Source organism: Triturus cristatus, chromosome 4_2 (assembly GCF_964204655.1).
Source record: "Triturus cristatus chromosome 4_2, aTriCri1.1, whole genome shotgun sequence".
Classification (NCBI taxonomy): domain Eukaryota; kingdom Metazoa; phylum Chordata; class Amphibia; order Caudata; family Salamandridae; genus Triturus; species Triturus cristatus.
Genome location: NC_140586.1, coordinates 221,815,927 through 221,835,463, shown reverse-complemented (window position 1 = coordinate 221,835,463; position 19,537 = coordinate 221,815,927). Strand labels below are relative to the sequence as shown.

Genomic DNA, 19,537 nt, shown 5'->3' with positions numbered 1-19,537 from the left:
CTGCTGTACTGATTGTGTGTGATGAAGCTCGCACTGCTGTACTGGTTGTGTGTGATGAAGCTCGCCCTGCTGTATGGGTTGTGTTTGATGAAGCTCGCACTGCTGTACTGGTTGTGTGTGATGAAGCTCGCCCTACTGTACTGGTTGTGTGTGTGTGATGAAGCTCGCCCTGCTGTACTGGTTGTGTGTGATGAAGCTCGCTCTACTGTACCGGTTGTGTGTGTGATGAAGCTCGCCCTGCTGTAATGGTTGTGTGTGATGAAGCTCGCACTGCTGTACTGGTTGTGTGTGATGAAGCTCGCACTGCTGTACTGGTTGTGTGTGATGAAGCTCGCCCTGCTGTACCGGTTGTGTTTGTGTGATGAAGCTCACCCTGCTGTACCTGTTCTGTGTCTGATGAAGCTCGCCCTGCTGTACTGGCTGTGTGTGTGATGAAGCTCGCCCTGCTGTACTGGTTGTGTGTGTGATGAAGCTCGCACTGCTGTACTGGTTGTGTGTGACGAAGCTCGCCCTGCTGTGCCTGTTCTGCGTGTGATGAAACTCAGCCTACCGTACTGGTTGTGTGTGTGATGAAGCTCGCCCTGCTGTACTGGTTGTATGAGAAGCTCGCCCTACAGTACCGGTCGTGTGTGTGATGAACCTTGCCCTGATGTACCTGTTGTGTGTGTGTGATGAAGCTCGCCCTGCTGTACTGGTTCTGTGTGTGATGAAGCTCGCCCTGCTGTACTGGTTGTGTGTGATGAAGCTCGCACTGCTCTACTGGTTGTGTGTGATGAAGCTCGCCCTACTGTACTGGTTGTGTGTGTGATGAAGCTCGCCCTGCTGTACTGGTTGTGTGTGATGAAGCTCGCCCTACTGTACCGGTTGTGTGTGTGATGAAGCTCGCCCTGCTGTAATGGTTGTGTGTGTGATGAAGCTCGTACTGCTGTACTGGTTGTGTGTGATGAAGCTCGCACTGCTGTACTGGTTGTGTGTGATGAAGCTCGCCCTACTTTACTGGTTGTGTGTGTGATGAAGCTCGCACTGCTGTACTGGTGTGTGTGATGAAGCTCACACTGCTGTACTGGTTGTGTGTGATGAAGCTCGCCCTACTGTACCGGTTGTGTGTGTGGTGAAGCTCGCCCTGCTGTACCGGTTGTGTTTGTGTGATGAAGCTCACTCTGCTGTACCTGTTCTGTGTCTGATGAAGCTCGCCCTGCTGTACTGGCTGTGTGTGTGATGAAGCTCGCACTGCTGTACTGGTTGTGTGTGTGATGAAGCTCGCACTGCTGTACTGGTTGTGTGTGACGAAGCTCGCCCTGCTGTGCCTGTTCTGCGTGTGATGAAACTCAGCCTACCGTACCGGTTGTGTGTGTGATGAAGCTCGCCCTGCTGTACTGGTTGTATGAGAAGCTCGCCCTACAGTACCGGTCGTGTGTGTGATGAACCTTGCCCTGATGTACCTGTTGTGTGTGTGATGAAGCTCGCCCTGCTGTACTGGTTCTGTGTGTGATGAAGCTCGCCCTGCTGTACTGGTTGTGTGTGATGACGCTCGCACTGCTCTACTGGTTGTGTGTGATGAAGCTCGCCCTACTGTACTGGTTGTGTGTGTGATGAAGCTCGCCCTGCTGTACTGGTTGTGTGTGATGAAGCTCGCCCTACTGTACCGGTTGTGTGTGTGATGAAGCTCGCCCTGCTGTAATGGTTGTGTGTGTGATGAAGCTCGTACTGCTGTACTGGTTGTGTGATGAAGCTCGCACTGCTGTACTGGTTGTGTGTGATGAAGCTCGCCCTACTTTACTGGTTGTGTGTGTGATGAAGCTCGCACTGCTGTACTGATGTGTGTGATGAAGCTCACACTGCTGTACTGGTTGTGTGTGATGAAGCTCGCCCTACTGTACCGGTTGTGTGTGTGGTGAAGCTCGCCCTGCTCTACTTGTTCTGTGTGTGATGAAGCTCACCCTACCGTACCGGTCACGTGTGTGATGAAGCTCGCCTTGCTGCACTGGTTTTATGTCTGAAGAAGCTCGCACAGCTGTACTGGTTGTGTGTTTCATGAAGCTCGCACAGCTGTACCGGTCGTGTGTGTGATGAAGCTCGCCATGCTGAGCTCGCTCTGTGTGCAATGAATTCCGATATGCCATATGAAATGGATGCTGCTTTGTGTGCAACGAAACGTGCCCTAATGGTGATGAAGCTTTATCTGCTGTTGTACTGCTTCTGTGCATGATAACCCTGTCCTACTGTACTGCTTCTGTGCATGATAAACCTGTCCTACTGTACTGGTTCTGTGCATGATAACCCTGTCCTACTGTACTGCTTCTGTGCATGATAAACCTGTCCTACTGTACTGGTTCTGTGCATGAAACACCTGTCCTACTGTACTGGTTCTGTGTCTGATGAAGCTCGCCTTGCTGTACCGGTTGTGTGTGTGATAAGCTCGCCCTGCTGTACCTGTTCTGTGTCTGATGAAGCTCGCCCTGCTGTACCTGTTCTGTGTCTAATGAAGCTCGCCCTACTGTACCGGTTGTGTGTGTGATGAAGCTCGCCCTGCTGTAATGGTTGTGTGTGTGATGAAGCTCGTACTGCTGTACTGGTTGTGTGTGATGAAGCTCGCACTGCTGTACTGGTTGTGTGTGATGAAGCTCGCCCTACTTTACTGGTTGTGTGTGTGATGAAGCTCGCACTGCTGTACTGGTGTGTGTGATGAAGCTCACACTGCTGTACTGGTTGTGTGTGATGAAGCTCGCCCTACTGTACCGGTTGTGTGTGTGGTGAAGCTCGCCCTGCTCTACTTGTTCTGTGTGTGATGAAGCTCACCCTACCGTACCGGTCACGTGTGTGATGAAGCTCGCCTTGCTGCACTGGTTTTATGTCTGAAGAAGCTCGCACAGCTGTACTGGTTGTGTGTTTCATGAAGCTCGCACAGCTGTACCGGTCGTGTGTGTGATGAAGCTCGCCCTGCTGAGCTCGCTCTGTGTGCAATGAATTCCGATATGCCATATGAAATGGATGCTGCTTTGTGTGCAACGAAGCGTGCCCTGATGGTGATGAAGCTTTCTCTGCTGTTGTACTGCTTCTGTGCATGATAACCCTGTCCTACTGTACTGCTTCTGTGCATGATAAACCTGTCCTACTGTACTGGTTCTGTGCATGATACACCTGTCCTACTGTACTGTTTCTCTGCATGATAAACCTGTCCTACTGTACTGGTTCTCTGTATGATAAACCTGTCCTACTGTACTGCTTCTGTGCATGATAACCCTGTCCTACTTTACTGCTTCTGTGCATGATAAACGTGTCCTACTGTACTGGTTCTGTGCATGAAACACCTGTCCTACTGTACTGGTTCTGTGTATGATAAACCTGTCCTACTGTACTGGTTCTGTGCATGATAAACCTGTCCTACTGTACTGGTTCGGTGTATGATAAACCTGTCCTACTGTACTGGTTCTCTGTATGATAAACCAGTCCTACTGTACTGGTTCTGTGCATGATAAACCTGTCCTACTGTACTGCTTCTGTGCATGATAAACCTGTCCTACTGTACTGGTTCTGTGTATGATAAGCCTGTCCTACTGTACTGGTTCTGTACTAATTGAAGCCAGCCATGCTCTGCCTGTTCTATAGGAGATGGATACCACCCTGCAGGACCGTCTCTGGTGGTGATGAAGCTTGCTTTACTGATCCTATGTGTGTGACGAAGCTTGCCTTTTCATACCTGCTCTGTGAATGATGAAGCTCTGCTGTCCCTTTCGTATGTTTCATGACGCTTGTGTTTCCATAGCTCCTCTCTGTGGGTGATGCTTGCCCTGCTGTAGCTGCCACGCTGGTGATTAACCTCGCCAGTATGCTTGCCGTAGTGTTCTGTGTGAAGAGGTTTACCATACGGTACCTTCTCTGACTCTTGTAAGGATGCTGACCCGTCGGTATAGGTGCAGTATTTAGGCCCCGTGGCTCTGGCATGTCTTCAAGTCTTTGTCCCCTGCACATGCGGCCACTTCCGGGCCTAATTATTCAAGACACTTGTCTAGAAAGAGGCTGTCACTTCCAATCTGCTTTCTGGGCTCGGAGCCAAGTCACAAAATGTTCCTAAAAAAAATCCGAAACCGGCGCTTTACACTGAATAAACAAAGCTCTACAGGCACCCTGGCCAAGCTAACAGCCGGGGCTGTGCCGCGAGAGATAAAGTCTCTTGGCTGTGACTCTAATCGAGGGGTACCAGGATAACCACCGACTTTGTAAATGAGCTCCATTTAGATCCATTGTATATCTTAGGTGGATATCCTGAAAATCTGGCATGGATCCGGCCTGCTTGGATTTATGCTGGCGACTGCTTCTAAGCTAAACTCAGCCACCTACTCCCATTGGAGACCTTTCCCAAACTGCAATGCCCCCTACTGCAGTGCTAGCCTCCAGCAAAGACCTTCTGGGTGAGCTGAAGTGAGTCCGCTCACTGCCCTGTACCTCGGACCAACCCCAGCTCTGTAATCAGATTGGCCGAGACTATTGCCTCACTGGGGTCTAGGCTCTGTGCAGACATGGCGGACAGCCACACTTCACATTTAATATAAAAAATCTGCATATTCCAAGATGTATGTAAATGGTATTTCTATAGTACAAACCTAGCCAAAAGGCAGTAGAGTGCTGTACAAGATCACAAACGAGCATAAGGTCAACAAGTGATAGGAGCTAGCTGGCTTGTGGATGGTTTATGCGTCGTGATGTATTGTTCTTTATACAGGAAGTGTTTTTTTGCTTCAGGGGACAACAATGATTTGTCAAAGGAAAGTCATGGGCTGGAAATAGGGTCTCCTGGTGACATGGAGCTACCTGGCCACCATTCTCCAAGTGCACAGTGTCAGGACAGTGGAGCACATCTCAGTGAGCCACACGAGTTGAACAGCATTCCTCATGCACTAGCAAGCAGAGACAAGAACAGATCATTCAGCATTTTTTAATATCAAAAAGAAGAAAAAATTTATAAAGAAGTGAAACCTCTCAATAGGATAATATGCCATTTACAAAAGAGATAAAATACAGAGCCTGGTCTTTAGTAAAAAAGGAGCTTGGCTATTCTCCTTGAATGAACATGGCTCATGACCTATAGGGTCTTTGACTTAAGGGATTCCTGCGATTGCTGTTGCAAAGACCTCAGCGAAGAGTTACTTGTGGTGGTTGAGAGATGGGGACAGGTAGAGGAGGAATGAAAGGGGACAGAGGGTAAAAGTGAGGCGAAAAGAAAATAGGAGGGAAAAGATCAATATAAAATAAACCTTAGCAAGAATAAGGACGTGGTGGTCAGAGTGCAAGAGCGATTGGGGGAAGAGAGAGAGGTCTGAGAAAGAAATGTAGAATAAGGGCAAAAAGAGACACTTGGGTGTGAGGGAAAGAAGAAAAAGTAAAAACTGAAGTATGGGGAGAGAGAGAGAGAGCAACGTGAAAATAGGGAAAAAGAGGGAGGAATGAGTGCCAGCAGAGACGGAAACAAGAGGAAATGATAGAGTGGAAGAGAAGAGAGAAATAAAAATAGAACGAGGAGAAAGCGTGAGTGGGATGGAAGGAGAGCTTGAAGAAGACAGAATGACAAGGACGGAAGTGAGTGGAGCAGCCCAGAATATACAGACCATAAGAGGAGGAGGTGTGAGTCACGTTTTCACAGATTAGGTGTGAGAACAAGCCGAATCTATGTGGAGCGTGTTTATGTGAGCAGTCTCTACTGCATTCCATCTGCTTCCAAACCCTCCACCACCCCCACACTCCAACCTTTAGTATTTCAGTTTGTCCCAGAATCTCAAACCTCAGAGGTCTTCACCCCCGGGAGAAGTATTCCCTGCCTACCTGGCGCAGAGTACTGGGTAATAGTTGGAGATGGTTCCAAAAACTGGGGTGGACAGTCACGCAGGTGTGTGCTTACGTGGGCCCTCCATCGTGAGGGTGTTATGAGATGAGATGTCACATGTAGCAGGTTGGAACATCATGTATCTGGCATTGTCATTCACACTGTAATGCTGCTTCCTTGAACTTGTAACTGTTTTACTACGTTAAAAAAAAAAACTGATTTAAAACAAAAAAATGAGTGAAGGTGCTATGAGCTTTCATTGGGGGCGCATGTGTCTTCAAAAGGCGTGAGGGTGCAGCGGGCTTGCATCAGAGGTAGAAGGTGCTGCAGCTTTCCTTTAGGCTTACTAAAAGGGTGCCACCCAGAATCCACCTAAAGAAAGAAATCACCCAAAAGTCATACAATCCTGCCTGAGAAAGTCAACAGAGCAAGAAAGGGGAATGGACCTCCTAAACCTGGTACTTCTAGCAGGGAATGATCACAAGAATCGCGCCCTGAGGTATCCTGTGGTGCTCAGTTCCTCTCCTCTCCACCACACGAGGGGAACATGGAATACAAGAGTGGACTATCAAAATGGCTGCCACCGGGTTCGTCCATAGCACGATGGAGGAGTGCAGGTCTGGAAAGGCCAGCAGGCAGGAAGACAAGAAGTCCCCACTCAAGAACATTTCCACACGCAAACTGCCAGGCTGCCACCAAAGAACATGTAGAGGAGGTTCTTCATCTCATGCGTAATCTCAAAGCCAAAGCCTTCACCGATCACAACATGCCAAGAGGAGCCGAATTTCTTGTCCATGGTCTCCTTGATCATTTTGGCGGCGCTCTGTGGGCAAATGAAACAGGGGTGATGCAGACTTTTGTGGTAAATATCCATTGTGTGTGCGTGTATGGCAAATTAGAGGGTCTAAGGGAAGAGACAAAACATGCTAGAAGCTGCATGCAAAACAAAAGACAGGTAAATTAGTAAATTGACAAAGGACCAAAGGGGTCATTTGACTGAAAGGGTATATTCTAAACGTTTGAGAAGCACTGCACTAGGGAATTGGTTGCCACACCTTTTCCCTGAACTATATATGCCTACACAATAAAAGGTAGGTGACAAGTAGCCCGTTGTACCTGCTGCAAATAAGAAGTCGAGCACCTCAAAATATTGTGCAAGTCATATTAGTGTTATGGAGCAGTGTTTCCCTAACTTTGTAGAACCACGACCCACTTTTGAGAATGACAACTTTTTGTGACCCACGCCACGTCTCTTTAATAGGAATGAGGCGGGCGATTTTTACACGTAAAGTATCAGGTGGTAGCACACTCATTTAAGGACAGCATATTTTCCATTAAAATGACCACTAACTTTGCACACAATTACAGTTTCACCGATAAAACTACGCAGCGTCCAACGAGAATGTGTGGAAATTGGGTTTCTGTCAACATTTTTAATTTGTGAATCACCAAGTAATGCATCTTGATTTGTTTTTATCCTATTAAAATCTGTTTCCAGTACACTTCAGAATTACAAAACAGATGTGTTTCATTTTTGCTCTCCTAACTGCTGATGCATAGTTCATTTACAGTTATTTGCTTTTCCTAGTGTGCTGCAAAACAAAACTACATCCTCAGCCAGCCTCTCCCTCTCCTTTTACATTCTCTGTACTCCTCCAGCAGGAGTGTCACATAATTCACTTTAAAAACTCCTCTGACTTTGCAGTCAAAGAAAGAAAAGTAAACACCAATGCCCATGTTAAAATAAGCAGCAATTTGTCACAACACATAGCCTGGCAGTTGAACTCTGTCTTTGAGTTGCAGCAAATGTAACAAGATAAATACAGAATTTAAAGGCATCTTTATTAATTGCTCGGACTTTCCTGACCCAACAAAAATAAGGTTGTGACCTACAGCTTGGAAAATGCTGGTTGGGGCCCGCCTCTATGGCATTCTACAGGCTCAGCTCCATGTGACACTGGGCAATAGCCAACTTAATCTCCCCAACGGCCCCCAGCACCTTGAGACCCTTAGGGGTGAATAGTTCACGCTTTCCAAATACCATATTTTCATATTGAAAATAATATTTTTACATATGATATAAGGGTGGATAATTTGGTAAAATACATAGCATATACTGAAAATACAGTATTTTTGTAGGCGATATTTTTCCTACAATAAAAACGCACCACAATATTCTGGTACTCCATACTGTGTCATGAAATAGTGCTGGAAAATAGAAGTACCAGGGCGTATAACCACTGCAATAAGAAGGGGCACACATCCTGACACAGTCCCTGTGGCATTGTGAATGGGCAGATGAAGATCTTACCTCATTGTTGGTGGCAAACTTTTCACAGGCTGTGACACACAGTTCCATTGTTTCCACGCGCATTTCCTCCGGCATGTCTGTGTGCTGAATGAAGAGAGGACAAGGATATGGAGAGGTTAGGAGAAAGAGGTTGCTACCCATTGTGCACAACTCACCAAACACACACAGACCAAGGAAGGTGATACATAGAGTGATGAGCTCCACGTGCATGTCCTGTGCACGCTGGGAGGCAGAGACTGAGAAATGGACACAGGTAGCAGCCCAACAAACACAGACTCTCACCTCACAACTGTGCATCTATCACACACAACAATCTGCCATACACACGAACAATCATCACAGACCAGCGTGTTACAAAAGTGCCCAGTTAACTCGATACTCTTCACTGACCAGTCTAGCACCCACACACAACTGCTTCAACTCAAATATGAGGGACACGCAGGCACACGATGCACAGCACAGATGTTTGGTAGATTGTGGCAGCAATTGAGAGTGAAAGTTATCTAGAATATTGTATACAGTTTGAATAACAGACAAAAACTCTACATTCATATGCAGACTCACAAAGGGTCCAGACTTAAAGCCAGCCAACCAGTCAAACACACAGAGCCATGAAATTGAGTCTGACAACCACCCATATACACGTAACATTTATTTCCTTCGACTCTCACCCATCCAAATAGCCCTCTGCCATGCACAACCACCAGTCAAACTCAATCGCAACCACAGTGGACTCCTCACCCTCGCCCCAACTGTACCCGAATTAGTGGGAAGCTGTGCACACGCTTATAGTCAGCCTCATCCCTCTTGCTTTCCCCTGTATCAGCCATGCCCAGCTGAGATCTTTAACCAGGAAAGAGGCAGAGGTTTGTGGATTGGAGACCTGTGATAGAGAAAGAGTGGAAAAAAACTTACAAGAAGAAAAAAAAAACATTGGAAAGAACTACATTTTTACAGTGCCGCAGACAGATGTGGAGAAGGAAAGAAATGGGGAATTCTAGGGAAAACAGTGCTCAAGCAACAGATCTGCGGCTAACCTACAGGCTACTAATTTGAATCGCAGAGTGCATTCTCAGTTTTTCATCATAATGCAATCAAAGAAATCATACACAATAGTTCATGTAACAAAAACTGCCCTTATTGAAGCACTAAAAGATGGTTCAATATGTAGTATGTACTATAGAGATGATCAACTTTGTTTTTTTAAATATTCTTATTAGCATTGGGTAAAAGTATTGTATACAATACAGGTATCTGGTCTGCTATTGCAAAGCAGACTCAAGTATTACAGTTTACATTACAAACAAATATATTTTGTGGTATATGGTATTCATGCTGTTTAATATTAAATATGTAAATATGTTGTTATTCCCTCCCACCCTGTCCCTTAGGCTATAAAGATCTAGGTACTTTCTGTAATGGTACAGATATACAACACGGGCCGGCTCTGGTGCGGTGGAGGAATAGGCTCTTTCACATACTGTTTGCCATGTATGTGTTTTTTGTTAGAACTGTGGGATGCAGTTGTGCCAGATGTAATTTTGAGCCTAAGAAATGGCTTAAGGTGATAATTCAACAGGCGTGTTGCAATATACAAAAGCGAAAAAGGGAATGCCAGGGGTCTAAGGGTGTCAGTCATCATAAGTCTTAAACGTCTTGAGCATTATATCCCACCTTTGGGCGATTAGATTTTTTCTCAAGCCTGCCCTTTCTCCTTTAGGACGGTGTAAACTTGCGGTACTCAGCCATTTAATCGCCACAGCCTGCCAGCTCGTAGCAGACGTGGGAGAGGTAAATTTCCAGCTCATAGTGGTAGATTGTCGCTCTGCTACTAAAGTCAGGTTTACAAACTTCGCATTAGCTGTGTCCTTTTTAGGGCATTGGTATTGGCCCAGTACACAGGTCCCATTTGTATTCCGGATAGTGTGTCCAGTAGCACGAGTTAAAACAGAGGTGACCGTTGCCAATAGAGGTTAAGGCCTATGCAGGCCCACAGCATATGTAATAAGTCAGCATCTTGAGAAGTACATCTGGGACAACTAGACGAAGTTCCAGGGAATATTCTTTGTATTCTATGAGGTGTAAAATATGCTCCATTTGATATGTGAAATTGAATCGGTTTAAATCACACTTTTCATGAAACTTTAGAGGGATCTTCAAGGATCTTGGTCAATCCTGTATGGTAGATCAGTCTGGAAAGGTCAGTCTCTCATTGGTCCCATAGCCTGGCGCAAGTGAGGTGCAAGCGTTGTGTAAAAATCCTGTATATTCATTTAGTTAAGTGTTTCACCTCTCCCATTGTGTTTAGTGTATGCAGAAAAGTATGCATCGGTGGTTCAAGTGTTTGTATATTCCAGAGTTAGGACAGGGCATGTGTAATCTGCTGATAAATAAGGCTCTGTCCATGCAGAATCCCAAATTTGCATATCAATTTGTGAAAATCTTTTTAATACTCACTTGGTAAACAGTATTGTATTCCTATTCTGTTGATACCAGCCACAAGTGAATTTGGGAATGTCTGATGCAGTTTTCACCTAATAGAAGCACCAGTTATAGAATCGCAGGAGCATTGGTTGTGGTGGGCCTGCTTTAAGTAATTGCCGCCAGGCAAGTCAGTGGGGTGTGAAAAAGAACTGGTTTGTGCCCCCTCATGCGCTGTCCTGGTAGCACCTGTCGTTGCAACACTCCATTACGTAGGTTAGGGCCTTGGAGGTCAGTTTTCGAGAGGAAGCTACCTGCTAACCAGCATAACAACCAATCAGACCTGCCAACTCACACGGTGCCACCGCGTGACACACGACTACCTTCACATGGTCTCCTGGTGAAGAGCCGGTATCACACTGTGGCAGAGAAAGCGAGCTGACACTAATACAAACAGTATATTTTCAGCTCACTATCGGAGGCTTTATAGTGCAAATGTCCATTAAGGGATGTGAAAACACCAGGACATCGGCACTAGCCTCAGCAAGCATTTTTACTTTTTTTTGGGAGTAGGGGACTTGAGGTGGGGGCGAGGGCAAAAGTGCCTCTTCGGTACTTCTTGGCACAAGGCCACTCCCCTCCAATGCCCCACCCCTTATTCACACTGTGAAATCTCTGAGTTGGCAGGTATGACCATTGCATGGGCTGATAAAAATATTTCTCCATAAAAGGAAGTCTCAGACTTCCAGTTGAGACCGGTATCTGCAGCGTCGTCAACGTCACGCAGCATCGACCTCCAGTCAAAATTAAGTCAGTAATCATGTGGTTTAAATCTGTAAAATTGTTAACTTTGTTATTGAAAAATATGACTGAGTTTCTCTAGCAGTTGTTGCACGAGGATGTGTTTCTTCACTCTTAGAATAAGAGAATCAAAATTGAAACGTTCAAATTGTAGTTTCCATTTGGGTACAGTTGGTGTAAGCACATGAAAATCGCTTCTCAAGTTAAAAGTAGAAGGAGTGGTGCAAGGAACAACTTAGGACAGTATTAATGGACAATAGGTAGACCAGGAAAGGACAGTCCCATTTTCCCTCTGGATACTTATATTTATTTCTTAAGTGTAATAGTCATTTTAACATAATGTGTTACTTGTAGGTGCTTCTCAGACCACTCAGATAGATGGGGCAGTTTTGTTTTTCTCGGTGTCTGAGATTTCTCACAAATTTTGAAGTTTGAAATTCTAACTTGCATGTTCTAACCTTCTACGGGTTATAGTCTGTTTTTAATAATTGCACCCGGTAGATGGGCACCGTAAGCACCAAGTGTTAGTTTTTCCACTCGAGCTGTGTTGGATTTGGAATATATTTAGATTGGTGGTCTATCTTGTGTGGTCCTGACGCACTGCTGTTCACTTTTTTCTATGTCTATGGCTACTAGGATTTCAAGTCACCATTTATATTTCTAACCTACACTTTAGCATACATTTTTGTTATTTGTTAATTGCTTTTCCTTTCTTCTGTTCTAGGCTTCTACGATATTTAAACAAATAATAACCACCAAACCCCCAAAAGCATAGCATCTGATTCCCACCTACAGATGGGTGGAACATCCATTTGGTTGTGCAACACCAGTGCTTAATTTGAGCCGGTAGTTTGGGTGCTCGGCACCAGCACTAAATTGTCAACACCTGCACTTATGACAGTCTGTCACATGGTGGCGCCGTTTGCCTGAATTAGAGATGAACACAACAATACATTTATTAATTCAATATACATTAAAATAGACTAATACCTGTTGCCCAATCAATTCTTATAGCTTTGGGGCCCTGGAATAGTTTGAATTGTCACACATGTAGGATGTGATGGATGGTAGTTGTGTTGGTTTTGTCATTGGCAGCGCTGGCAGGAGCAATGGGTGGTACAAGCTGCAGTGGCTTCTTAATGAGGGACCTGACAGTTATTTTTATTTTATACAAATCAAGCACTGGCAACAACATACTTACAGGATGGCCAAGTAAAGGAGAAAACAAGGCCATGCTAAAGGAAGAAAGCACACCCTGGGAAGGCAATGGTGCAGTCACTGTACTTCATGAGTTGCCAACATGTACAACCTACTCAAATGAAGCAATGACTACGTGCTCTCTACCGTATTTGTGATAGTTTATATGAACAATGTCTCTTGCCACGCAAGTGCTTCTGAAAGGATGGTAGAGATAGAACAAAGTCAACCACATATGAGGTACATTGATAAACCCCTTCCAGGGCTTCTCCCAGCCTACATATACACCTCCTAGAACCAACAACTTCAGGTGCCCACTCTCGGTAGGATCCTGCTTCATACTCCTACTGACCAACAACACTCCCCAAGGATCCACCAACCCAAAGCCAGAGCCACCAGTAATCAACCACACAAACGTCCTCCTTTTTCAGGTAACCTCAGCATAGAACCATCATCACCATGTACCCTCTCCCAGGGCCGGCTTTAGGGCGGTGCGACCGGTGCCACCGCACCGGGTGTTGGCTTCCTGGGGGCGCCGTGCTTGAAAGTTTATTATGCTTTCGAAGCACCTGCTGCAGCGTTTCTTTCCCCCGGCAATTACCAGGCCTCACATAAATGTCAAGATAACTCATGTGATTAATTAACTTCCTGGAGAGAGATCAGCATTTTGTATAGTTGAGGTTTTGACTTAGGTGAAGTTAGTGCAGAGGGTTAATATGCCTGCTGCAAAGAACGTGTGCCAAGTAGATTACAGAGTGTGTATGATGTAAACAGATCAGCAGGTTACTGCTTTCAAGAGACATCTTTTTAGTTACTTGCAATTTATTACTTAGAGCCCTAATATAGAATAGTGAGCTATTAACTTTCATCCTAGAACTGCATACACACGGCAAAATATACATTATTAGAATATTGATTAATGTTGCAAAAAGGGTTAATTTGGCTAGAAATCGATTCTTATTATTAAAGAAAACTCCCAACTATGCTGTTTCTTCTTCAACTCTGAGTTTGTGTTTCTCCACACCAAGCACTCTTACTTAAACTATACTGCCTACCAGTGTGTATGACGTGACTCCTACACTTTCAGTCCTTTGGCTTATGTAACATTTCCTATACACTGCTTTACACAGGTATGATTGATTGTCTCTGTGTAATGTGTGTGTGATGCAAAGTGCTCAGACACCCTACACTGGTACACTGGTATGAGTGGTGCTATATAACTAATTCAATGCATCTGAGAGAGTGTGGTTATGGAGATTTGGTCACTGCTAAAGGGTGCTAGTGAGAGAATCCGTGGTGGAGGTGGTCATTGGGGGGGCGCCAACAAACATTGTCGCACAGGGCACCACCAGCACTAAAGCCGGCCCTGCCCTCTCCCGTAGGAGAAACAACTCTCTCACAAGAAATGCCTAACTAAGGTTTATGCCCAGACCCCCCCCCCCCCCCTCGGCCCAATGCCACCTTAAAAGCTGCCACATCAGGATCGCCTGTCACCAATGAAGTCCCAATATAAAATGTCATCAGTAACCCTCAACAAAGATGCCCACTTAAAGTCCCCTGCAACTACTATTTGAGAAACCCTCAACTCAGAGCACGCGCTGTTTTGGTAAACCAACTGCAGGGTGCATTACTCGTACACCTCAACGAGTCTAGGTTATACACAACGTGGAAACTCATTCACTGCTCTCCCACCTCGCATATATACACACACAGAAAGCCCCCAAAGCGCTACTAACAAGGAAATCTCAAAACAAATCTGCAATCCTCGCCTGCAATGACACCTTTAAAGTCCCCAGGGGGCTCATGACTCTTCCTTCCGTAATATATCCTGGCAGGAATCACCCAAGACTTCTAGGTTTCAAGACCCCCCCAAGCTAAGTCCTGCACGACAACACACTTAATATTAGACAAACATATTCCGGAAAAACACCTCTTTGCCACCCCGTCTTCTCTGCTCACCGGCCGTCCAGCCTCCCTTCGCTCTAGGCCTCCTCCGCCTCCCGTTACTATGGCGCTGCCTCGATGCGCTTTCTTGGCAACGGTGATTTCCTGTTCCTTCCTGAAGTCCCGCCTTCTGATTGGCAGCAGGGAGCACGTTACAACAAGCGTAGGGAGTATAGGGTATAGGCATAAAAAGGGGACTGAATGTTGAGGTAGCCATCTTGAAACACTGGAGATTCTAGTTTGGTGGCGGCAAATTTCAGGTGCGGGGATGGGAGGTAAGAGCCGGGAAAGCCACGCCCTCTGTGATCTTGTATAAGCTCACCTGCGGTTTGGGTAAAATCCAATGTGTTAATTTTGTAGCACCGCAATTTGTTTTTATCTATTTGCTTTAAAACCTTTGCAAATAGCTTAGACAGCATTAGTACTGTTTTGACGTGTTTTAATTCTGTATGTTTTGCTGTCAAGGGGAAAAATACCAAACGTTAATAATTTTTCTGCGTCTTTGCGATTTTGGTATGAAAATAACAACCAGACCCGTATAACACTGGTTGGTTAAGTGGCAACTGTAGTAATGGTGTATCTCTTTAAGAGATGTTCCATTGCTAGAATGATAAGTAGGTAATAAGAATGTATAACGGTGTATCAGAATGTTATGATTCACTTGTACCAGCTGTTCCCCACAGAGCTGCATGCACTTTTATATATTCAGCTTCTTGAATAAACTCCACAATTTATTCCTTTACATTCTACTTGAATCCTCGTACTTTTTATTATCGCTACAAGCTCACTACAATTTTTGGCGACGAGATTGACAATTCTTTGAACGTTTTCGGCCGCATTTTTTTTTCTTGGGTACCCCAGTCAAGGAGATTAAGCGGAACCTCTAATCAAGCATCTATTTACACAGTTAATTCCACGAAAAGCGAAACTGTTTGACAAACGCGTTACAGTTCAGGAAAGCAACCGGTGAGCGCTGCAGTCTGCTGAAGGCATGCTGGACGAACCACGAGGCATCGCATACAGACAGAGTGATGCTTAACAAGATCGTCACTGCGTGAACCTTCGGAGACGATTTGGGTGAGCCACAGTGTATTATTTCTACTTTGCAGTGTGAGAGTGACGAAAGTGTGAGTCGATCGCCACGCGCGCAACCGACTTACTGTTAAACGCTGCTCTCTCCGCGCTCCATTTTCTTTTTTTCAAACCACGCAAGTAGCGTATTTCTCCTGTGGCGGAAGGTATCTATGACGTACATGCCGTTCCTGCTCTGACACCACGCCGCTCCCCTGTGACCCCTCTAATGATCTGAGAAACCAGATCAAGAGAATAGTTGAAGAAGCTCTGACCGAAGGGGTTATCACCAGTTCAGAAGCACGGTTTCTAACAGATAGTCAGGGAACTATCCCATACTTCTATACCCTTCCAAAAATTCATAAGGATAGATCCCCTCCTCCTGGGCGCCCCATTGTCTCGGGGATTGGCTCTCTGTTGGAACCATTATCATGGTTCTGTGATCATTTTCTCAAACCATTGGTCCAACAATCATCCACATATCTCAAGGATACAAAGGATTTACTGAAGCTGCTGAACAACATGACATGCTCTGAGGAGACTATCCTGGTGACGATGGACATCGAAAGCCTATATACTAGCATCCCTCAGGATGAGACCATCAGAGTCCTAGATGAGTCCCTAAATTCCCATCCATGGGAATACAGAACTACAAAGGATTTTATCATCCAATGTGCCACTCTGGCTCTGAAAGAAAACTTATTCGAATACCAGGGACACCTGTATTTACAGTCGACAGGTACTTCCATGGGGAGTACCTTCGCCCCAAGCGTGGCAGGACTGTACGTATACGATTTCGAACGAAAATTCATCCTTCCTAACACCAACCCATATATATCCTCCATAGGCTTAAGGAGAAGATATATAGATGATGTGTTGTTAATCTGGCAAGGCAGTCTTAACTCCCTGCTTACTTTTTTCGAATGGGTCAATACTTTGGACCCCAACTTGAGATTCACCTATACTTATGACAACTCAGAAGTAGTATTTCTTGACGTCATAATCACGAAAAAGCAGGGGGCACTACAAACCAGGACATATTACAAACCCACCTCCAGAAACAATCTATTGGAGTTTACGAGCTTCCACCCCCGTACACTGAGGGAGAATTTACCGTACGGGCAATTCCTCCACCTCCGGCGGAACTGCACCTCATTGGGCGATTTTAAAAACCAATCCAATGACCTGACCTCCAAACTAGTAGCGAGAGGATATCCCCATCCGTTACTCTCCAAAAGCTACAAACGTGCTAGGAACCAACCCAGGGAAGCACTATTGGAGGATCACGTCAAAGATGCGAGACCCACACCACTAACCTGTGTAACTACCTACAGTACTCTATCAAACAAAATGAAAAAAGTAATTAACAAACACTGGGGTATCGTTAATATTAACAACCACAAATGGGAAAAACCTCTCTTTTCTTTCAAACGAGCCCAGAGCCTGCGCAACAGCCTAGTACATACACGCCCTACCGGTCAACCAAACACAACTCAAAGGACCATCACAGAGGCCTGGGGCTTACCGAAGATCACAGGACACTTTCCTTGCTCTGATTGTAGCATATGCCACCTGACCACGCACACAACTACTTTGAATCTGGAACCAGGCAAGACGTGGACTCAAAGAGGACATACCAATTGCAACACATCCAATGTGATCTACTTAATCACATGCCCATGTGGTTTACGTTACGTGGGAATGACTACCAGAAAAGTGAAACTCCGAAAATGCGAGCACCGGAGTAACATCAGGTGTAAGCGCATTACTACGAAACTGAGTGAACACTTCCTGTCTGCTAACCATACCACCAATGACTTAACATGGACTGTCATTGAAGAGATCACTGCACGGTGAAACATTCAGAAAGTCCTTTTTGAAAAGGAACAGAGATGGGTCCACCGTCTTGGGACATATCTTTGTGGCCTCAATGATAACATACCTTGGACCACCATTTTGTAAGCCCCTCTTACCCTCCCTGTTCCTTCTGCTCCTGTCATCGACAGTTGCAGTAACCAGTACATCTATCTTTTCTTGGCCTCCTCGAGTGGATATTGGTCACCACTCACTCTGAGACTTTCGGTCTGTCGCCCAACCATTCTACCCTCTTTTGGAGTTAAGCGACAATACATATTAAATTGGCCCGGCACCTTTGCCTTGCCCGACTGCTCCATCTTACTATGCGAGTTTTGATGAGCTCTAACGTCAGGAGATGTCCTTTCTATGTACATAAGCTGCCATATACTACACTCGCATTTTGCGAGGTTACGACACCCCACGCTCTAGTAAGCCGTGCCAATTTAACCTGATTTGCCCGTGAGATTCTTCCTTACTTTTTACGGCTTACCCGATGCCCCTTCCACGATATGATTGTCTTCTCACATATTACCCACAATGGGCGAGGGACACTCTACCACTCTCATAAAGCTTTATACTTCTTATCTAACTGCTGTAGTCTGCAGTGCTAGACTTGGAAACCTCCATCTTCAGTCGATGTACCCACTATGTACATTCACATCGCTCGCTAGAGGCGAGGGTTGTATTTCCACTCCTTCATTCTGTGTACAATTAGTTTGACCTGTGCATGAGGAATTTTCTGACACCATACGACTTAGCCTATGATGCAAACCATGATATGTTTGATTCTTTACATTTCACTCACGACGAGCGAGGTTCCCTCGCTCTATAAAGCTTTATCCTGATGAAAAAAATTAGCCTTCCATCACACGATCGGCACCGCCGATTTCTTAACTCAATAATGATTGGCTCTCCAACAACTTGGACATTCAATCACGCAACAGCAAGCAGAACCAATCTCCGCGGCTCTTTCTCTGCCTTTCGCGCCGCAAGGCATTCTCGCCTCCACATATACTAGCCCCTCACCGCGGACCCTGTTATTCTGGACCCGGGTGCGAGAGGCTCTTCAGGTTCCTAACGGGTGCCGAGCTGCGAGGGCGTGAGTAGCGTTCTGTCCCTCTTTCTTCCCTCTTCCTCCATTCTGACGGTAAGCGCTCTAAGAGACACTTTGCTCTTGGTTTTTATCTCTACCTTTCCTGTTTTTCCATTTTAGGGTGTGCCATATTGCTCCCACCCCTCTCCCGGGATCCCTGAGGTTTCATATGGATATGCCTCTGAGTAAGATTGGGTGCTTCATTCTTCTTGTAAACTAAGTCATCTCCTATGACTTACACAGGGGTACTCTTTTCGGCCCCCCCGTCCATATTCTAGTCTCGACACATTGTACAACCTTCACGTGTGTCCCGTTTTACCTTATTAGACACGTTATTCAGGACAAGCTCCAACCCGCTTGCCTGACACCTGTGCCCTGGTACTTGTAGGCGCACCGATCTCACTATTTTGCACCTGAGGTATACGCTATTAGCACTTCATGAATTGAGCACTTTGTCTGCTGCTTAGCTGATTCGACAGCGCTTGATCACGAGTTTGACCATCACCATTTACAATTCTTTCATGTTTTGTCTCTTGTTTGTGTGTCTGTTATTAACCAGAATAAACTCGTTCCTTTCCACCACTATATAATTTTTTTGGCGGACTTTTCACTGTATATATTTTTCACATAATCAGTCCACGGTAGGGTGAGCCTTAGCGCGCCCACACCGCCGGGACTCTGCACTCCCACTCTGGTCCGGACGAAAGCCTGTTAACATACACTAAGGCAGAAACATGTTGACCGCCACAGAGTGAATCTGGTCTTCTATTTTTTGACCTTCACTCTCCTCTTTTTAATATTTTCAATTAGCAAAACTAATAAAATTATCTTTTTTGACTCAATTGAAAATTTTAAATTCACTGTCACCCCACATGAACCCCGCTCCGCAGTAACCTGGCGTTGTAGCACACTGGGATGGCATTCGGCTATATCCAGTGGAGCCCGATGATGAAGCATGTCACCAACCAGGTTGGCGAGTGAGGGCTTTACACAAAACCTATATAATCTTTGTAGGTTTACC

The 19,537-nt window shown here is 45.5% G+C and overlaps 1 protein-coding gene across 2 annotated transcripts; it reads right to left on the bottom strand.

Annotated features, from left to right (window-relative positions):
- Positions 1-4,920: 4,920 nt before the first annotated feature.
- On the bottom strand, positions 4,921-14,626 carry DNAL4 (dynein axonemal light chain 4). 2 transcript variants are annotated; one of them, XM_085601280.1, is made up of 4 exons: positions 14,511-14,626; positions 8,891-9,015; positions 8,133-8,216; positions 4,921-6,644 (listed from the first exon to the last, which is right to left on the bottom strand). In XM_085601280.1, exons 2-4 carry the CDS (start codon positions 8,960-8,962, stop codon positions 6,480-6,482), a joined length of 321 nt encoding a protein of 106 aa, XP_085457406.1. In that variant the 5' UTR covers positions 8,963-9,015; positions 14,511-14,626; the 3' UTR covers positions 4,921-6,479. The 2 variants fall into 2 exon arrangements, with proteins under 2 accessions (XP_085457406.1, XP_085457405.1); XM_085601279.1 differs by having other exon boundaries at positions 14,482-14,603.
- Positions 14,627-19,537: the final 4,911 nt, after the last annotated feature.

Excerpts from the sequence above, each read along its gene's own strand:
- DNAL4 (XM_085601280.1), bottom strand. The coding sequence starts at position 8,962 with ATGGCTGATACAGGGGAAAGCAAGAGGGATGAGGCTGACTATAAGCGT. Across the intron at positions 8,217-8,890 it reads ACAGCTTCCCACTAATTCGG|CACACAGACATGCCGGAGGA; the intron begins GTACAGTTGGGG and ends CTCTTCATTCAG. Across the intron at positions 6,645-8,132 it reads AGTTTGCCACCAACAATGAG|AGCGCCGCCAAAATGATCAA; the intron begins GTAAGATCTTCA and ends ATTTGCCCACAG.